This window comes from Clarias gariepinus, chromosome 5, assembly GCF_024256425.1.
Source record: "Clarias gariepinus isolate MV-2021 ecotype Netherlands chromosome 5, CGAR_prim_01v2, whole genome shotgun sequence".
Lineage (NCBI taxonomy): Eukaryota > Metazoa > Chordata > Actinopteri > Siluriformes > Clariidae > Clarias > Clarias gariepinus.
The window spans coordinates 34,572,509-34,593,844 of NC_071104.1; the positions used below are offsets into that span (position 1 = coordinate 34,572,509).

General features: G+C 40.3%; 1 protein-coding gene across 3 annotated transcripts in view; it reads left to right on the forward strand.

Annotated features, from left to right (window-relative positions):
• znf385b (zinc finger protein 385B) overlaps positions 1–21,336 on the forward strand; it is a 220,831-nt gene that overhangs the window by 140,434 nt on the left and 59,061 nt on the right. For all 3 annotated transcript variants that reach the window (XM_053495853.1, XM_053495854.1, XM_053495855.1), the window contains one exon: positions 7,049–7,191. In XM_053495853.1, the coding sequence (XP_053351828.1) occupies positions 7,049–7,191 (143 nt within the window). The remainder of the gene's footprint in view (positions 1–7,048; positions 7,192–21,336) is intronic.

The following is a 21,336-nucleotide window of genomic DNA, read 5'->3' on the forward strand; positions in this document are numbered from 1 at the left end:
GGAGAGCAGTTATCAGAGGTAACGTATGAGATATAGGTAGCATATAGAGATACAGATGCTCTGGGTCAAATAATAATCTGCACTCAATTATGGTGTGTGCGTGTGTGTGTGTGCACATCGTTGTACCTATAGCACCAAGAGACACTTGTACAGGTAGAGACTGAACAGAGCAGTCTTGTACTGTAATTATAGGAACAACATTCTCTCTCTCTCTCTCTCTCTCTCTCTCTCTCTCTCTCTCTCTCTCGGCTCAGCAACACACAGAGACTCTCAGCGTAATGACTATTGAATGTTGATCCCGGCAGTTTAACCCAGTATCTGATGTATACAGCATAATGCGGACAAGTGAGCAAACCAAATTAGAGTGCTGAAGTGAGATTTGTTATTAGTAATATGGACAATATGCTGGAAGCTACAGTAATGTAATACCGCTGTAATAAGAACAACCGAACATCTGCTTATTTAAGGAAATATCCAGGCTGGAAATGATGTAGCAGCAGCACAATTACTGTTTCTATCAATCATCAGGTTAAGGCAAACTATATCGCATTAACTTTAAGTAATCACTCTTTACAACCGTGGTGAGCAGAAAAGCCGTTTAGTTCCACATCAGAGGTGAGGGCAACTGTGTAATATTAACAACTTCCTTCTTTGTGCTTTTCTGATTTCATACTCCCCGTGTCTGTCTAGACGAATGTTTTTTTCTATCGTCTGTCTGCCTCTGGGTCTCTCTATGACTTACATGTTAATGACGTGACACAGAGAACTTGGCCAAAAGCTTAAATATGCTGATGATAAACAGAAAACCTAGGACACATCCTGTGTGCATGTGTCTGGACAGGGTGCCGATCCATCGCAGGGCACACACACATACACTCACCCACACACTCATTCACACACTACGGGCAATTTGGGAACGCAAATTGGCCTAATTTTCATGTCTTTGGACTTTGGGAAGAAAACTTAAATTTTATTAGTACTTTTTTCTAACACGTAACTGTATCTATATCTATGTGCATTTACATGGACCCTGATATCAAACTGGCGGCACGGTGGTGTACTGGTTAGCACTGTCGCCTTGCAACTCCAGAGTCCAGGTTCCATTCACCCCTCAGCTCTGTGTGCATGGGGTTTGCATGTTCTCCCTGTGCTTGGTGAGTTTCCTCCGGGTATCCACTTTCCTCAGTCAAAAAACATGCAGATTAGGCCGTCCCCAAATTGGCCGTAGTAAGTAAATGTGCTTGTGAATGTTGACCTGAGGTCCTACCACAGCCGTTAAAATAGGAATAAATACACTAGTAGCCATTGGCCTCCACAATCTCTAGTTGGACTGTAGAGATTCCAAGATGGATGGATGGGTGGGTGGAACATACAACTAGTAATGGGAATAAACCCCCAGCTGGAATAAAAATGCATCATGTAAACCCCTCTATCAGAATAGTCTGACCTGATCCGGCTAGATCGGAATTCATTTTTAAATTAGAATGAGAAAGATGGTAGAAACTTTTAATAATCCATTCAGTAGGTTAATATTATCCATGGAAACATTTGAGTTTGGCTTGTAAACTGTAGAAGGAATCCTCCTATTTTGGCACCAAGCATGAGAAAGTTTCACCTTTCAACACAATAACGACTGAAAGCACACATCCAAGAAAGGACGAAGATCAACGGTTTGGGGTGACCCAGTCAAAGCTGAGCTTCAAGTCCCAATGAAAAATGGTAAAGTGATTTGAGGAGGCCTGCGGGAAAAGATCTAGCTCTTTACAACACAAAAGCAAACTATTTTAATTAGGGTCTGAAGACTTTTTACATTTACTGCAGAACATCAATACTGAGTCAGTATAAAGTTATCAGAGGATGGTTATGATGGGATGTCATGAGTTATTATTGGAACTTACAGTATTTATGTATTTATGTTAGGTTTAAAGATAAAAACCTTTTCTTTCTTTTATTTCTTTCTACACTGAAAAGCAATCCTGCAGGCGTCCAAAATCTGTAACAGTTGATATTGAGATGTTTCTGCTACTTCTGCTCTGTAAATCCTTCATAACGGCGCTAATCTGAGGTTCTGTTTGTTAATTGGTGGTTTCTGAGGTCAGTTCTGGTCTTGCTTTCCTGGGAAGGTCTTCATGAGAGCCAGTTTCATCATGGAGCTCGATGGGTTTTGCAAAAGCACTTGACACAATAATGTTCTTGCAGGAACTGTTCGAAAACTGACTGATGTTGTTACTTGATTATCTAATGCGGTATGTGTTATTTCACAGTTTAAAAAAAAACCCAGTATAGTTCTAGAATGTAGGAAATAAATCCAAACTTGTGTCCCAACTTTTGACAGGTACTGTATATCAATTGTACAATCCATTTCCACTTCAATTTTTTAAAAATATTTTATCTAGCTTCCAAAAGTCTTGGGTACACTATGTTTTAGTCTAGACCGTGTTATAGATTGTTTTTATTTTTTCGACTTGATTATTGAGTCAGCAACATTTCCGACTTCCAAATCTTAGCATTCCAGGACAAAATGTAATATTACAGAAAAAAATGTGTACCACGAAAGAAACCAGCATATTATGCAAGATACCACTTTTTAGACCAGAGTTGTGTTTGTATTTATATACAGTCATGTGCGAAAGTTAGTACCCCCCCTTTTAATTGTATATTTTTTGCGATAAAAAACAAACTGATCTAATATCTAATATTTTCTAATATATCTGTTCTGGGTTCGATTCCCTCCTCGGGGTCTGTGTATATGAAATTTGCATGTTCTCTGGGTGGGTTTCCTTCGGGTTCTCCGGTTTCCTCCCACACACCAAAGACATGCAGATTAGACTAATTGACGTTTCCAAATTGCCTGTAGTGTGTGAACAAGTGTGTGTGTGTATGCGATGTGTGTGCCCTGCGATGGATTGGCACCCTGTCCAGGGTGTACACCGTCTCGTGCTTTAGGTTTCCTGTAGATGGGCTCCAGGCCCCCCGTGACCTTGCATACAGAATTAAGCCGTATAAACGATAAGTGAGTGAGTGAGTGATTAATTCTATATGTATTTAGATTTGATCAACAATAACTCCCCAGTTTAAGTGAAAGTGACTGTCCTCATATCATATTCATGTGTTGGAGCAGAGACAAGGATAAAAAAGGTTCTATTTTCCCATCCAATGTCCACATTTTAACATACAGAAATCATTTCCTTTCAGTCACTCTTTTCACCGTAGTAATATGACACGAGTTCACACTTTTATACCACATTTATTCATCATCAAACACTTTTCTTCAAACAGTTTACAGCTGAGGCAGAGTTGAATCCTGCACAGAGCTGTAAAACAACCCTAGAGCAATAAAAGCGGAAAAACATAAGGGAGTATGAAACCAGGTCAAGGGAATAAAAAAATGTATGTGCTCTTTAGAATGTGCAAAAAAAAGAAAATACCTTGAATAAAGAAGAAACACCAAGAGTATAGGTTATTTAAAGGAAATAAAAGTGTTGTGTGCATTAGTTGCAGGAAAGGAGCAGGTAGAGTGTAGAACTAGGAGCAACAGCGAGTGTGATTTAGAGTAGACGCTATCCATCCTCATTCTTATAACTGAGCTGATGGAAGCGGATGATTGATAAATGTCACTGCCATTGATGATGAAGACCGATTATGCCACGCCCACCTAAAAAGCCAAGTCAGTTTTGTTCTCTAGGACCCCTGGCCATGCAGAGGATGTGGCTATCATCATCATCACCATATAATATTAAATTACAAAAAAAAAAATTATTTAGAATTTTTGTATTTTTTTAGATGTTAAGTATTTTATAACAAAAGCTGTTTTGCTGGCTTTATTTTTCAAACCGTTCCATGTACATGGGCAGCTCTAACATCTCTGAGCAATTGATTTCAAATCATTTGTCATGCTTCTTTACCCTGAAGACGAAATCTGCTGGGGAAAAAAAACAGCACGTTTTCTTTTCTATTACATTATTATTTTTTTTTTGTCAGCAGAAATATACAGATTTGTAAGATTAGATTAGATTTCTGAGAATGTGAACTCTGGTGTTCCTTGGATCCTGTGGAGCAGCAGATTGAAAGCAGGACATTTTCACAGACGTTTGATTAGCCCGTGTACCACCCAGCATGTTTAATATTAACTAATAGCGGACAGCGGTGGAATCGGTGAGGCCTTTTTTTCCCCCCTGTTGTTTTTTTTTTTCAGTAACGGTAGCTCTGATGGATGAGCTGTCTGGGTACGGAGTAAAGTGGAAGATCTCAGCCCTGCTACATCAGCACAGGTTTCATGGTGTTCTGTTGGAACTGGAGATCCATGCAGTGTGATTAAGTACAGACAAAAAAAATTGTGCCTTGACTCCTCTTTTACTTTAGAGAGGGTTTTTTTCATAAAAAGCTGGCGGAGTGTGAAACCCAGAATAAATCCGATTTGTGTTTGTTTTGTTAAGCTCATACTGAATGGACAACCTGTTGCAGAGTTAGAGAGCAATTTTGGAGGAGACACTAAATGGAGATTACTGACATTTAGAGACACTAAATGGACTGGAGATTCTTAAAGCATTATGCCATAAATAGCAGGCAAGGGTGGCTGGGTGGTTAAGGTGTCGGAATGGGGACAAGGAGGTCCCCAGTTCGGGCATTAATGCCACTGTTGGACCCTTGAGCATGGTCCTTCACCCTGAGTGCTCAGACACAAGTGGGCACCGAACTGGCAACTCGACCCTGTACATAACTGCCACAGAAACGACAGCTACCCATCTGCCAATGGTACACAATCATTTCAATTAAATGTAAGCTATTTTTTGTACAGTGTTGTTTTTTTTTTTTAACAACTATGTTTATATTACCTTCAATTCAATATTTTTTTTCATGTTTAATTGCATAATTTACATCCCCTTTTCATACATGCGTCCTCGGTGAGCGTAAGTGTCTCCAAGTGGACAATGGGAGTTGTGATTCGTTCACACCTGATGTTGGGAATGCATCTCCAGTGACCGCATGTAAACATGTATTATACATAAGGCATGTGTGTGTGGTCTGTTAACAAAACTTAAAAAAGGCATGATAAATGAGACAATGAATAAAGCTGTAAAAAACAACACCTTTTCCCCCCGCTGCTTTTATAGTATAGACTTAATCCAATATCCTAGCAGCAGAGAGCTTTACTCTTCAAATGACTTCAATTCTACTACACTGCTTAAATGTTAAAACGCTTGCAATGGTGGTGCTTGTGTGTGTATGTGTGTGTGTGTGTGTGCGCAGTTTTGCAAAATAGTAGGCACTCCATTTATCCATTTTAATAACGTATAGAGAAAACAACTTGCCTCTTCGTACTCCTCCAGCCGACACTCTGTTGAGATTAATGGCACGTTTGTTTTCCAATGACTGCTTTTTCACTCCATTTTCCCCCCTGTGTGATTTATGTAATTTAAAGGTCCTGTATTTTACTTTTTTTAACCAGGACTTTTGATTGTGCAGAATAACAGAATATATGAGAGTAAAAATTCCCTTTATATCCCAGTGTTTCACCAGCGCTTGAATACCATCAAGGTAAAACAAATTTCTAGGTATGCCAGAGCTATGATCAGACTGCCTGCTTTACATCTGAAACGCTGGCCTCCCAGGAACTTTTTTAACAACCCAAACATGTAGAAATGGTCAGGACTGTACGGGGGATGTGTCGATAACTCCCAGCTGAGTTCAGCTGAGTAATGTACAAGTGGTGTTGGTAAATGTTCACAGGAATGACTGAACTGGGCTCTAAGCCCCCTGGGTCGGGATTTTTATTCATGGACGTACCCCTTTTTTTAAAACGTTTGCACCGTTTAAATGTACAGTGAAACCTCGGATTGCGAGTAAGGTGGTTCACGAGTGTTCCGCAAGACGAGCAAAGATTTTTTATAAATTTTGACTTGAAAAACGAGCAAGTCTTGGTTTACGAGTACCGAGTATCATGTATCACGCTTGCGCTTTTTGTTTTGACGCCGAGCGTCACGTGATCACAATTGAGCCAACGGTCTTTCTCTCTCTTGTGCTGTGGAATTGTGGGTAATCGTCTTTCCTGCTGGGTCTTAATGTGCGTCTCTTACTGGTATAATCAACATCCGTTCACGCATGTACTGTTTACCAAAACACTGTGACCACGTGTTTGCGCGTAAAACATATTTTATTTTGTGTCTGAATGCGTGTGTGTACAGCGCACGTGTAAAGCAAAAACAAGTCTCATTAGAGACGTTAAAGATCCATTTTATCCCTTTGTATCAGCCTGCTCTTTGTGTCTGTGTGTGCGCGCATCATTGGACACCGTGCCACACACCCACACACACACACAAACACACACACACACACACACTTTCTCTCTGCTCTACACAGAAACACTGCTCTGTCAGGATTCTTTTTAAAGGTAAAGTCCAGGTTTGTTTTATTTTTACTTTACAACAGTGATTTGTAAGAAAAGATTTCTTGTTTATTTTTCCGAGAAAAAACAGTGTTTCTATTGTGTGCGTGCGTGTGTGTGAAAAGAGTGGAGGAAGGGTAACTGTGGTAACACAGCGCCTGCGGCACAAACGGAAACGCTTATCTGTCTGGATTTATTTTTACTTTTTCTTAAAGGTAGAGTGCAGGTTTATTTTTTTTTGGGGGGGGGCGGTGGAATGAATAATTTGAGTTTCTATAATTTCTTATGGGAAAATTCGATTTGGTTTACAAGTGTTTTGAAATACGAGCCCACATCCGGAACGAATTATGCTCGCAATATAAGCTTCCACTGTACTGCAGCTAAGAGTCTCATTACTGCACTGTGCTTTAAGTCTTCTGTAAATGTCAATCAGTTTTATGCCTTAATTTATGAGAAATTTCATTACATGTTCTTGATTGACCAGAACGCCCCATGTAATTGTCTTGGTTAAACTTCGTTAATTTGTACACACACACACACACACACACACACACTGGAGACATGTCTGAGAGTCTAAAAATGAGTAATAAGTCAGTTTTGCTAGTAGCTTATTGCTCCTAATCAAAGTCATTTCATGTGAGTTTCTCTTTCTGTGCCTTACAGGAAGTTCGTGCCATAGTAACACGCTCCCGGCACTTGTGCGTACGCCTCCGCTGATGATGCAGTCCACGCTGGACATGAAACCGTTTATGTCTTTCCCTGTGGATGGCTCATCGCCCGTCGGTCTCTTCGCCAATTTCAGCACGGTATTGCTCACGTCCTACTCTTAGTCTCTCTCTCTCGCTCTTTCTCTCTCTTTCTCTCTCTGGACTCCTCAGTATGCTGAATGTAAACCGTGCACATTATTTATTTCAGAGTTGAACGCTGCATTTTCATATTCATTGATGGACGTTGGAGTTTAGAGTGCAAAAAAAAATTGGCTGCACTTAAAAAATCAAAAGGAACCCGAGGCATGGTTATCTAGCTATAAAAAGGGCGCATTATAAAATATTCATCTTTTAATGCAAAACACCATGTTTGTAACTTCAGTCAATAAACTGCTTATCTAATGTGTAAATATAAACATTCAACAAAAAAAAAAAAACTTTTTTTTTTTTTGCTTGCCATAACTGCATTATGTGAAACATAAGCTTTAAGTTCTGCCCACATCACATCCTGATATTTATGTTCATTATTACAATACACACACACACACACACACACACACACACACACAAACACACGCACCATCAATTTCTTCCACAAACCTTATAAAGTACACTTACTACAGTAAAAATACTTTAAACTATTTTAACAGGTCTGTTTGTAGTGCCAATACTTAATTAGTAAAGCATATACAAGGAAAATTTCTTTTTGAAGATCCAACAATAATCATCATTTCTTTCGATCAAAAAATACACTTTATTTATTTATTTATTTAAAGTATTCTTTTAATTAAAGAATAAATAATTGACTTTCTAACAAGCTTTTCTGGAATGTTTTACACAGTAAAACAGTTTCATACTAACAACATCAAAAGACCAGAGCTCAGGCTTGATTAATATGCACATTCATTTGTATTTAATTAGACAAACCTTTTGGCTATAAGGTTGATTAACATAGATTTTGTTTTTCATCTTAAATTTCACAGAACTGTAAACATCTCGAGTGCGGAAACTTTTAAGTGTGAGCTGAGAGAGTCTATGTGTGGTTTAGTTACAGGAGGATATTATTTGATCATTTTTTGTCGGGAAGGCGTGTCTCTTAGTCTCTTTTGTCTCTTTGCGTTGTCCTGTGTCTCTCATGTGTCTGTCTTTTCATGTGTCGCCGTTGTCGCTTTCCTTGTCTGTCTTTGTTTTTTATTGCCTGCCTGCCACTTACTACATCTGTCTCTCCTGTTCAGTGTCCCTGTCTCCGTCTGTGTCTGTCTCCTTCACTGTCTCCTTCTGTGTCTGTTTGTCTCCTTCAGTATCCCTGTCTCGTTGTCTGTCTGTCTGTCTGTCTGTCTGTCTGTCTATTCCTTTGTCTCTCTTTCTTTTTCCTCCATTGTCCATTTGTCTCTTTGTGTGTCTGTCTCTTCTGTGTTCATCTGTCTGTGTCTGTGTCCCTGTCTCTTTCTGTGGGCCTGTCCACACGAAGCCGGTGCGTTCCCTATCCGATAATTTTTTTCCGTGAACACGGCGTCGTCTCAAGAAATATCTGCGTACACACGAAACCACTGAAAACGGTGTAGTATATATGCCAGGCCAGTATGGGGCGCTGTAATTCTGTCATAGAGATACACTATGCACGGAGAAGACGACTTTGAGCATGCGCATAACCTTGCGCGCTTGTATACGAACCAAGATGGTGTTGTCCATTATTGCTTGTTGCTCATAACAGTTGCATAGAAGCAATAGATTTTGCTGTAATAAAGCTAGTAGGCTTTGTAGCAACACAAACACAATCATGTAGTCCGCCATTATTGTTGTTGCTGTTACGTGTGACGCAGCCAAAACGTGATGTGATGACATCATCGTTTCACAAAATATACGGATTGGCCGTACACACGAAGACGCAAGGGTGTCGTTTTCAGATTTATCCACTTTGGGACCCGGTTTAAAAAAATACCGGTTTCAGTCTCCTAAAACGCCGGAACCGTGTGGACGAAACGCCAATACGATAAAAAAATTATACGTATACAGCGAAACGCGTCTCCGTGTGGACAGGCCCTGTGTCTTTCTCCTTCTGCTTTTGTATTTTTTATTCCTCTGATTGTCTGTCTCTTTCTGTGTCCATGTCTCTTCCTGTGTCAGGCTGCCTTTTTTGTGTCCGTGTCTTCTTTTGCATCTTCCTTTGTGTCTATCTGTATCCTCCTGTGGCCTTTTGTCTTTTTCTGTGTCCCTGTCTCCTTCTATGTGTATCTATCTCTTCCTGTGTGTCTCTTACCGTGTCCCAATCTCCTTCATATTTCTGTCTTTTTCTTTCTCTGTCTGCCTTTTTCTGTGTTCCTGTTGCTTCCTGTGTCTGTCTGTCTGTTTCGGTGCCCTTGTTTCTTCCTGTGTCCCTGTCGCTTCCTGTGTCTATCTCTTCCTGTGTTGCTGTCTCATATGTGTCTCACTGTTTTTTCTTCCAACAATCCCTGTATTTTTCTGCCTCCTTCTGCCTCTTTCTTACTGTGTCCCTGCCTGTCTCTTTCTCCCTCCCTCTCTGTCTCTCACTCGCTTTCCTTTAAGCACTTGTCTCTCTTCCTCTTGTTATCTTTCTATCTGGCAACCCTGATGGCTCCATAATCAGCTGCTCTGCTTTACACACATTTAAATAAATCCAGAGAGAATAATGCTGTGTTGATCTGGATAACAGTGAATCTGCATCATGACTCAAGAAGTGGAGCTCAGTCTGTAAAGCAGCAGCTGGATCTCACACCTTTGTGTCTCCTCACGTCCAACTGTGTGTTTCTGTAATGGAAGCTGAGCAGTGACACCCTTCAGGCGGACATTGAGCCGGAGCTGTCGATGCCTCAGGATTGAGAGGCTGTGAAATCGATTAAGCTTTTATCTGGTTAGAGCAGCAGCCATGACCGAGAGCTTTGTCTCGTCCGGCGGGGACAGAAGTCAAATCCACACTGTTCAGGATTTCTTCAACTTTCCGACGCATCAGCCCTCTCGCTCCTCTCTTTCCATGTCTCTTGTTTCTCTTTTAGTGATTGTCTGTATGTCTTTATCTCTGTTTGTTTGTCCTTCTATTGTGTCTATTTGTTTTCCTGTGTCCCTCTGTCTTTTCCTGCTCCTTTCTGTGTTGTCCCTTTGTCCTTTTCTTGTGTCTGTCTGTGCTTTTCTAACTCTTCTGTGCCTCACTGTCTTTTCTTGTGTCGCTCTGTCTCTGTCTTATATATCTCTGCCTCTTTCTTCTGTCTTCCCGCATCTCTAAGTCCCTTTTTGTGACTCCATCTCTTCTTATGTCTCTCCATTGTTTCCTGTGTCTCTTAAGCTCTCGAGTCCTCTTTGTCACTCTCAGTCTTTCCAGGTGTCCCTATGTCTTTCCAGGTCCCCCCCCGAGTCTTCCTGTTTTTTTTTTCTATCATTCCATCTCTGCCTGTCTCTCCTTCTGTCTTTTTGTCTCTTACTATGATTCTTCATGTCTTCATGTGTGTCTCTTTCTGTGTTTAAACTCTTTCTCTCTCTTTATTTTGCTGCTCTGACTCTGTCTTTTTTTTTATTTTTTTACCATAGCTTGACTCCGTCACATGTAATTTCCTTTTCCTCTGTCTTTACCTGTTTCTCACCTGCATTCGCTCTCTTTCTTCAAATATATTGTCTTTTTGACTGTTTTGTTCTGTTCCTGTCTGCCTGTTTGTCTCTCTGTGCAAACGTTTATTCCCATAATATCTACTGTATATTACATCTTGGCCCATTAAACATACCAGCAATATCTAATATTCTCTCTCTCTCTCTCTCTCTCTCTCTCTCTCTGTCTGTCTGTCTCTCCAAGATTGGATGTCAAAGTAGTGAAACTTTTTCAGATAGAACATGACTCTCGCTCTTCCCTCACGGAGATTCAACCCTAACAGGAAATAAATTAATCATATTATAAGTGTGTGTGTGTATATACAGTATATACTGCAAGCATCCATAAAATACCTTTAGTGTGTACAACAAAAAGATTCCTGTTCTTGAAAGGAAACCTATTGGGATCTTCAGTTGGTCTTCAGTAGCATATTGTCCTCAAGATTACTGCGTCATGCATTGTGATCTGCTTTTCTGCTCACCACGGTTGTAAAGAGTAGTTATATACAGTGAGTATCATAGATGCTTAAAGTCTTGCCATTCTCCTTTAACTTCTTTCATTACTGAGGTGTTTGCACCCTCAGAACATGTACTCATGCAATGTTTTTTGTTTTTTTCCCACTATTTTGTGTAAACTCTAAAGACCGTTGTGTCTGAAAGTCCTAAGAGACCAGCAGGTTCTGAAAAACTCAAACAACCATGGTAAAGTCACTGACATCCCATTATTTCTCATTTCTGCTGTTATATCTTATGCACTGATTTGCTATCTCATGACTGGCTTAAGTGCATCACTGAATATGTGTACAGCTGTTCCCAATAAAGAGTTCTTTTTCCTAAAATCTCCAATCTTCAGCGCTTTATCAAGCCACTTGATACCGCTCGGCCATAACATTAATACGACCACAGGTCAACATTAATCACCAGTTGTATACCAGTAAAGCCGTGACAGGATCATGAGCACCCAAGACTCACCCATGCCCGCAGGGACCAAAGGCCAGCCCGTCTCACAGAAAAGCCAATGCAGTACAAATTAGCTACAATAAAAAGGCATCAGGACACCTAGTCCACAACCAACCATATATAGGGCATAGCAGGTGAAGAGCCCAAGGTGACTTACGCTCCAGACTCCCTGGATCCCCATCTGATCGAGCATGGGATAGGCTGGACAAAAAAGTCAAATCCACAGAAGCCTAACCTTACAACCCATAACACCCAAAGGATCTGCTGCCCAGTCCTGGTGTCCTGCTGAGCCAGAGCTGCCCAAGGACAAGGACAACCCAAGTGGTTTTAATGTTTACTTGTGTGTAATATTTGCGTGAGCATGTACTCTCTGCTAAGGGCATATACAGGTTTATGTTTCATCATGGACAGGTTTTAAAGCTTACAGAAGATCAGAAAAGCACTTTTGACCCTTTTTACACTCACGATTATATCCAGGTGGAGATATAAAAGCCTACAGTAAGTGCACACAGGATATATTCGCAACAGATTGTAGCCACATATTGAAGATACAAGTCTCATTCTGAGCCACATTTGACAACCAGATTCTCTCCTGATATGTGACACGTGCTGTTCAAGTCCTGATGTTAAAAATAGTAGCAAAGTAGTAAAAATAGTATTATAACCACAGCTGGTTATAATCTGTAATTTCTGCTGAGGGATATGAGAAAAAGTAATGCCCCCTCAATTTCTTTAGAATTCTGATTTGATCAAAATCTCAAAATCATGTCCTTATTCTAGTGAGTCATATCTGACGAATAAATCTATGACACTCGAATCCTAGATGATGCTGTAGTCTCTCGCACCCGGGAGCCTGGGGAGAGCTGATTGACCGAGCTCTCTCAAAAGGGAGGGGAAGGACAGGAAGCAATCTAGAGCTCGCACATCAATTGTGGCCTGCAAGTGGAAGAAGCAGATAGTGCTATCCTCACCACAGTGTGATAGTGAGGAGTTAGAACCAGCGTCACATGGCTCAAAAGAAACGTGTTGGCTTCGTACTCCATGGTTAATAGTTGTAACCCAGATGAGGGAGTGCCCTATGACACCGTGTTATCGTTCATAAGGTGTAGCTGTTCGCTCTCTATGTTCTCTTCTGGGAAGGCTTTCCAAAAGGTTTAGGAATTTGCATTCATCCCAAAGGTGATTTGTTACTCCAGAGAACACGTCTCCACTGCTCTAGAATCCAGTGGCAGTGTGCTTTACACCTCTGTATCCGATGCTTTGCATTGATGTAAGGCTTGAATGCAGCTGCTCGGTCATGGAAACCATGAAGCGTTCCATGAAGCGCTCTACGCACTGTTCTTAAGCTAATCTGAAGGCCACATAAAGTTTGAAGAGCTGTAGCTATTGCTTTTGCAGAAAGTTGCCGACCTCTGTGCACTATGCATCTCAGCATCCGCTGACCCCGCTCTCTGATTTTAAGTGGCCTACCACTTATTGCTTCCACTTTGTTATATTACAACTAACAGTTAACTGTGGAATTTTTAGCAGTAAGAAAATTTTACACCTGGACATATTGCACAGGTGACATCCTATCACGGTACCATGCTGGAATTCATGGAGCTCTTCACAGCGACCCATTCTTCCCCAAGTGTTAGTAGAACATACTACCCCTCTCACCCTTGTCTCTCCGCCGTTTCGTTTGGACAGAAGCCGATCAAACGCGTGTTTCCGACTTAGCTTATAGCTAAAAACCTCCTAGTGTTGTGTAAAGCGTTTGTTTGTTTCACACGGTGCTCTGAAGCTCGTTGGTTTTTCGCCCTTGTTAGGAAAACATTAGCAACTGATTAGATTTCTCACTGCACAGTTTGTTTGACTTTTGTTCAAAGACACCTCGCAGTCATAAAGGGCCCTACGGAACGTTTCAGGAGCTACTTAATTGCAGCACTGGTGTGATTTCCAGCACGTTTGATAAATCTGTGGAACTTTGCTGTCAGACGAATTTTACTGAAGCGGCTGATTTATCACTTGGCCCTGAGTTTTAAGACTTACTGTTTATTTGGCCTGAAGATTTCTGGAAAGCTGCGAAAGGGAACAGCGTGTGAAGAACGCTGTCTCTTATGGAGATAAGTGCGGATGTGCCAAGACGGATCTTGGCATTTTGATGCAGTCGGTAATCGACTCGGCGTGTTAGCTGTTCCGTAACACTGCGCAATTTCAACGAATGAATAAAGGGCTTTTTGAAGCCTTGCTCTTTCCCCGTCTTTTTCTCATTCTCTCTCTGTCCATTACTGTCTCTCCGTGTCTCCTCTCTGCGTGTCAGTGTGATGACCCACTGTGACACTTGTTCTGCAGTTAGTGCTGTCAGCGTCTCTAACGCTCACCGCCGTCCAGCTTCACTCTCACTTGCCAGGCGAAAAAAGAAAAAGAAAGTAAATCAGAGAAACATCATAATTGCTGTATAACTGTCAGCTCAAATCAAGTGCAGCTCCAAGCTGCAATCACGCTGCTGCGAAACGAACATAATTACACGGCCTCCTGAAGTTAATCACCGTCGTCTTTAACAAGGCTCTGAGGAACAGATGGGTTCGGCAGCGATGCGTCTCAATTGCAGGAATTTGCCGAGCGTCTCGATGGCAGTTGTCGTCGTCATCGATGTCTGTCTCTCGAAAACATCACGCCACGGCGGGGTTATTACAGTATATTATGTTTTGATTCGGTTAAATCCCTGTTTTTCATTCTCAGATTATTTTAGATTCAATGTTTAGTTCAGCTTTGATTTCATACAGTGTTTTTTTATTTTAATTTTATTTTTTTTATTCAGATTCTTCAGTTTTTACATTTTAGTTTCAGTCTTGGGGAATGATTGAGGATGGATGGATGGATGGATGGATGGATAGATAGATAGATAGATAGATAGATAGATAGATAGATAGATAGATAGATAGATAGATAGAAGCTAGCTTTGTTAAACCATTAAGTGATTTTATCATCATTGACTAAATACATTTCAAAAATGATGGTTGGACGAATTAAATAACATTTTCCTAAAGCGCTTTGAGAGTCTTACAGATAGATGTACATACAGACAGACAGTCAGACATAGAAAGCTTTTCAAAGATATTTCACAAAGGAGATATACAGGGCAGACAGACAAATACAGAGAACAGATAGAAAGAAAGACAGACAAAAAAATAGACAAAAAGATTCACAGATAACAGTAAGAGACAAATAAAGATAGATAGATAGATAGATAGATAGATAGATAGATAGATAGATAGATAGATAGATAGATAGACAGACAGACAGACAGACACACAGCTAGATACATACACAGTGGGACAGAAAAACAGATGGATAGACATACAGACAAACAGGTCAGATATATGTGTTTTGGCTAATTGGAGTTATTAATGGATTTTATTTCCTGCATTAATCCGTACACATTTAGTGATTTCTTAATGCTCAGATTTTTTATTATATGTATAAAAAGTAATGATACAAAATTAAATGCACTGGTGTACTTTTAGAAGGTTATGAGTTATCCCAAATATAACAAATGAGTGTATTGGGATTTAGTGCTTCACTTAGCAGACGAAAACAGTCACGAGAAGATAAGAGGAAAAAAACGAAATATCTAGCAAAAAAAAAAAAAAAAAACCTAAGTGGTGTGTTTTTATGCCAGACAAGATTGGATTTCCACTGCAGAAGTCAATCCATGTAAATAAAAAGACAAGTAAGGCCAAAAAATTCCTGATCAATTCGAATGCCAGCACCTCTGTGGATCGATGTTAATGTTATGCATAAGGCACATGCTCTCAGGATTTTCTTAAGTCTCTATTTGATAGAGCATGAACTGCAGAGCCTGTTATACTGTATAATGAGTAGATCTGACAGTTTGGTGAATAGTAAAAGAAAAAAAAAACACAAAAAACATGCAGTGCTAAGAGTAAGAAATAGCAGCAGGCATAATATGAAAACAAATTTTACAAATTCAGAAAGATTGTAAAAAAAATAAATGAATGAATGTAGCTAGATAACATAAATGTGATGCACAAAAATCCCGTCTCTGGCTTTAGGTACTTGGGAATGATTAAACGTTAAATTATAAACTTAATGTCCCTGTTATCATTTTTGATTCAGCGTGTAACGGTTGTAAGTTCAGAGCTTTAACTCTCAAGTGTCGATCTAAAATCAGCCGGCTGCTTGAATAAGCCTAAAGTGAGAGATTAAGGGCACAGACAGTAAAGACAAGATTGAAAAAAAAATCTCTTTTTCTTCATTTTTCATTCTTCTAAGAACCGACCGAGCGCATTTCTCCGAGTCAGAAACAAGAGGGGGTGTGGGGGTGCAGTAAGCGCCGTCGTTCATCAGGTCGCTGACGATTTTGTGGATGAGCAGAGCGCTGTGATGGGAGATGAAGTGAAGGTGATTGCAGTGCACTTGCCTGTTCTTTTTTTATCTCCCTATTTCTCTGTGCTTAAAATCAATACTATCAGGAAAAAGAGCAGGCTCGACTTGGAGATCGCTCGTTGTCAAGGTCATGGCTCGCTCGCGCCGGGTTTCACTGCTGTCAGGGTGAGACGGAGACAGTAACATTGTGTGACGGTAACATTGGGTTTAATTCAAAGCACAGGTTCATGTTAATTCTTTTAAGAAAACCATTGAACGGAGAGTTTAAAGATATATTTGACATTCTCTGGACTGGCACCCTTTCCAGAGTGTACCTCGCCCCGTGCCCGAACACACCTGAGATTGGCCTAGGCTTCCCACGACAATGTACAGGATAAGTGGTATGGAAAATTAATGACGTAAAAATATTGTTTCAGAGTAAAATCATTACTTTTATATTTAGAGGATTGTGTTTGGGTGTCAAATGAGTAATGGAAAGAAAATACAGAGCTGACTGTATTGTCTTCATTACTAGTGAACTTGTGCAAAGCTTTAAGGCAGCTGGTGTGTGTCTCAAACTCAGCTTTTGTGGAAAAGCCTGGATCGGTTTTAGATGTGACATTGCAACAGGCACAGTGTCAGTGGAAGTACATTTAAAGAAGAATCTGTTCTTTGTTGAATATACAGTCTGTACTGATCAGTTCACTATTGAAGTGGGTAATCTAAAGCAAACGTGATTGCTTAAGTCTGATGTTGTCTTTTTGGTACTAGACATGGCTGCTGTCTACTGTCACAAAATTGTGATGCCCTCAAACAGGGATGTAGATGGAAACTGAAAAACAAGCGCATGGAGCTTTTTTAGAAAACAACATCATTAAGAACAATGAACGAAGATCCCGTCTACATGTACATACAAATTTTGGAAAGTCGTTCTTGCCTCTGCGTTTTTCATAAGCGTTTCTGTTCCTGCCAGCACCAGTTTTTTTAAATATCCTCAAAACACAAAAACAGTTTAAAACCACTGTATGTGTAATCTTAAGCAATGGCATGCAACTTAGACATTCAGTGTATTTCACTGAACATCTAAAAGAACATGATTGTACAGTACATAGCTAACAACTACAGTACACTGCCTTGCCAAATAAAAAGATCTCCATTTCAGTAGGCTCAAATTATTGGGCTGCATCAAGCAAAAAAAAAAAAAAAAACTAACTAAGGATATTAAAAATTACTGGTACTGATTTAGGAACCCTTTAGCACATTATGGAAACCTGGAAGGATAGCGCTGAACCGTCAAGAAAAGTAGTTGGAGAGAAAATTTTGATTGAAGACAACTTACAGTAATGTGCATTGCAATATGTCAACAGCTATGTTTAAAAGTAAAAATAAGAGTATTTCCATACACACAAAAAGGATTGGGACTGGGACAGCTGTGGATCCATAAGAAAACCACTTGTTAGTAAAACTAATCAGAAAAAAGCCTTCAGTTTGCTAGGGAGGATAAAGATTGGACCTTTTGATCAATTGTCATGTGGTCTGATGAGTCCAGACTGACACTATTCCAGAGCGATGGGCCTGTCAGGGTATGAAGGTAAGCGCAAGAAGCGATGGACCCACCATGTAAAGTGACCACTGTTTAAGCCTCTGGAGATGGTGTTATGATCTGGGGTTGCTTCAGTGACTCAGGTCTAGACTCAGCAACGTTATGTGGCAATAAAATGAAGTCAGCTGACGTCCTAAATGTACTGAGTGAACAGGTTATCACATCTATGGATGATGGCATGGGTGTATTCCAGGACACAAATTGTGAAAGAGTGGTTCTGGAAGCAAAAGGAATCATTTTTACACATGAACTGGCCACCACTTTGGGTGGGGGGGCACCAACGTGATTAAAAAAACATTTATCCTTCTGAAGTAATTGTCAGCCCATTAGATCTAAAGGATGTGTTGAGCAACTTGTGTATGTGTTGACAAAATTCCCAGAAAGCAAAATTGGCCATGTTGTCTGAGTGGGAGGGGCTCGTTCTCATTTCTCCGACAATCACGATGACACTACCCAATCGTGAGCATCTGTGACTTCATGTATGTGAAAGAGGCATGATAGAGCTTTCATCTCTGATCTCCCTCTCTTGTTCAAGTGTCCTTGAAGTTGTCAGCTCTGTTTTGTCCACCTGAACACACAGGATGTGGCTCTGTAATTGAAAAATCACTGGACAATAACACTCCCTACTCTTCCTCCCTCTCTCTTCATCACTCTGCTTTTGAGTGACAGCTGAGGTCAGTCACATATGAATAAGTTGTTTGCTTTCGAATACTCCCTTGATTTTTTTTCAATCAGCCAAAGTAAACACAACTGATTGATGTATTTATTTCTTACATGCTTTTATAGAGAAATTGAAGCTGAATCAGTCTTTGAACAGAGATAAACATCTGGCCTTCATCTTGACTCGAAACTAAACCTTTGGGTTTTGACACGCCACTCTGTTTTCCTGCAGAAGCATTAGGCCATTATTGAGCTTCCATATTTGCACTCATTCTAATATATAAACAGATAGATGAGAAACTGGATTCAAGGATCTGCTGTGTGTAGTAGCCAATGAAATTGATTTCCTATTGCATTTGAGATTCTCCAGGTGTTTATCAATGCTGCTCATGCTATTTCTCATCAACAGGGTGATGCTACAATATTGATTGTTGAAAAATGAAAAATACTTTTCGTGGTCACCATGGGGATAAGTAGCAGGCTTGAGGATTGGGTTTTGGTGTCACAGATTCAGTTTACTACGTCACCAGTAAACCATGTTTTTTTCACTTGCTTGTGTCGGAATTTGTTGACCGTCATTTCGTTGAACATATTTTGTTCGAGGCAAAATGATTTATGCTACTGTATGTTAATACGAGGGCTGTACCAAATGTTATGCAAAACTGGGCATGGCGTTTTCATACATTTAACAGCCATAACGTTGTGACCACATGCTGAATGTTGAGAAGGTCCTGACAAGTGTGTTCTGACACCTTTCTATTGGAACCAGCATTAACCTTTTCCTCAGTTTGAGCCACAGTAGCTCTTCTATTGGTTTGGACTACACGGACAAGCCTTCACTCCCCATGTGCATGAGTGAGCTTTGTCCACCCTTGACGCTGTCACTAGTTCCCCGGTTTTCCTTTCTTAAATTGCTTTTGGTATGTCCTGACCACTATACTGTATTTCCTAGCTACATTTTTAATATTTTGTTACAAGAGTGGCTGGAAGTGGGTGTGATTTATATTAGTCAGCAAGTGAACGTATTTTCCTGAAGTTGATGTGTTGTTGTAGCAAACAAAATGGGCAAGCATAAGGATTTGACTGACTTTAACAAGGGCCCCATGGTGATGGCTAGAGGACTGGTCAGAGCAACTCCAAAACTAAAGCTGATGTTCCCAGGCTGCAGTGGTCAGGACCTATCAAAAGTAATCCAAGGAAGTAAAACCAGGGAACTGGTGACAGGGTCATGGGTGGCCAAGGCTCACTGATGCACATGGGTAATCAAAGTTGGCCCATGAAGTCCGATCCAATAAAAGAGTATTGTAGATCAAATCGAGGAAGAGGTTAATGCTTATAAAATTCCCTTTGAAAAAAAAAAACAAAATCTTTCTCACAGATGATGGTCTCACAGTGCACTACAGAATGTTTACGGAGATGACACCATTGACAAGAGCAATGTGCACAGATGGATAAGGTAGCATAAGGAAGGGAAACCAACATTGAAGATGAACAATGCAGTGGGATAACGAGAATTTTCAAAGAATCATCAAAAGCTGGATTCAAAAATGGTGCAAATACATGATGAAGACTATGTTGTGTAGTACCTTTGTGTTGAGTAAGAGTAACTTTACCAACATGTACAATTTAAACGAATTATGTTACTTACCGTAATATGAAATTTCTCCCTACTTTTGGTAGAGCCCTCGTAGTTTTCTTTACAGTTTTGTATAGTCCATGCCTCGCCTTGTAGCTGCAGCACAAAATGAAAGAAACAAACCTCACAAACTTTTATTGGTTGTCAGGAAGAACTGGTATTAAAACTTGGTATTTTAAGCACTTTCTTACAGCCGTCATGCTTGTCATAATCGTTTATGCTGGAGATCTGTCACCTTTCATCACACCTTCTCTTCATCCATATGCCAACTAGAAAACCTCAGAAAACAGTGTGAATTTTTTTTTTGTTCCTGTGTTGTTGTTGTTTCGATTTGGTCTTTCAAGATCTTCACATGTTTACACTTTACATTGAGCTTGGGCGATTATATTCATTGATTAACATTTTCTCCAAACTTAGTGTAGATGGTCGGGTTTAAACCCTCAGCCTGAGGGTCAGGTTTAAACAACAACGACAGGGTTTTTTTTTACTTAACACTATTCAATTCAAGCTGTGAATTTCGTTAGCAGACAGGATTAGTGACCACAGGACCCACAAGAGTCACTTACTCATCCACCACCCCACCATACACACACACACACACACACACACACACACCTATGTGCAACGATCCTTTATTGAATGTCCGTCTCCAAAGAAACAGCATCGCTCGGTGCCTCTAGGTTTACAACCCTCGTTTGTTCTGTCTTTATTAAGGTCACAGGAAATGTAGTTTACATTATCGAAGATAAATGAGCACTCTGTTAAACATCCAGTGAAGTACAAATAAATGAGTGTAGAATGGAAGGATTAAACACCTTGTCTTAAACGCATGGATCAGACCAGTTTTAGAACTCTACTATGGGTGTCTACTAATATTACAGTAAACCCACATGATTGGCAGCTCTGTTTCATCAACTCAAGCAAAATGAAATGTAACTGGTCAACCAGAGAGAGTCTTTAGTTAGAAGGTTCCATCCTTCCACCTAGGAACCTCTTGACTCCAACTAGGGACCGTGGAGGCCAGTGGTGATCATTGTGTCTTATTTCCATGGTTACGACCCCGTTAGGACAACCGGTCAACATTCACACACTACGGGCAAACCTCCAATTAGAAACTCCATGTGCACAGAACCAAGGTGGGAATCGAACTAGGTTGCTAGGTGACAGTGCTAACCACTTACCCAGTATGCTGCCCAGTTAGAAGGTTAGAAGGTTTATTCATTTCCTATCACAGCAGATCTGTCTGTACTGCTTGTTCTGATACGTTGCCTTCTATAGCAACAACATACGCAGGGGATTGTACGATGGACGTCTTGCATTTCTTTTTTTTTAGGGGAAAAAAGCGTTAACTTTGTACTAAATATACTATAACTTTGAACGATATCAACTTGATTTAGTTCATTGGGACTGCAGAAGC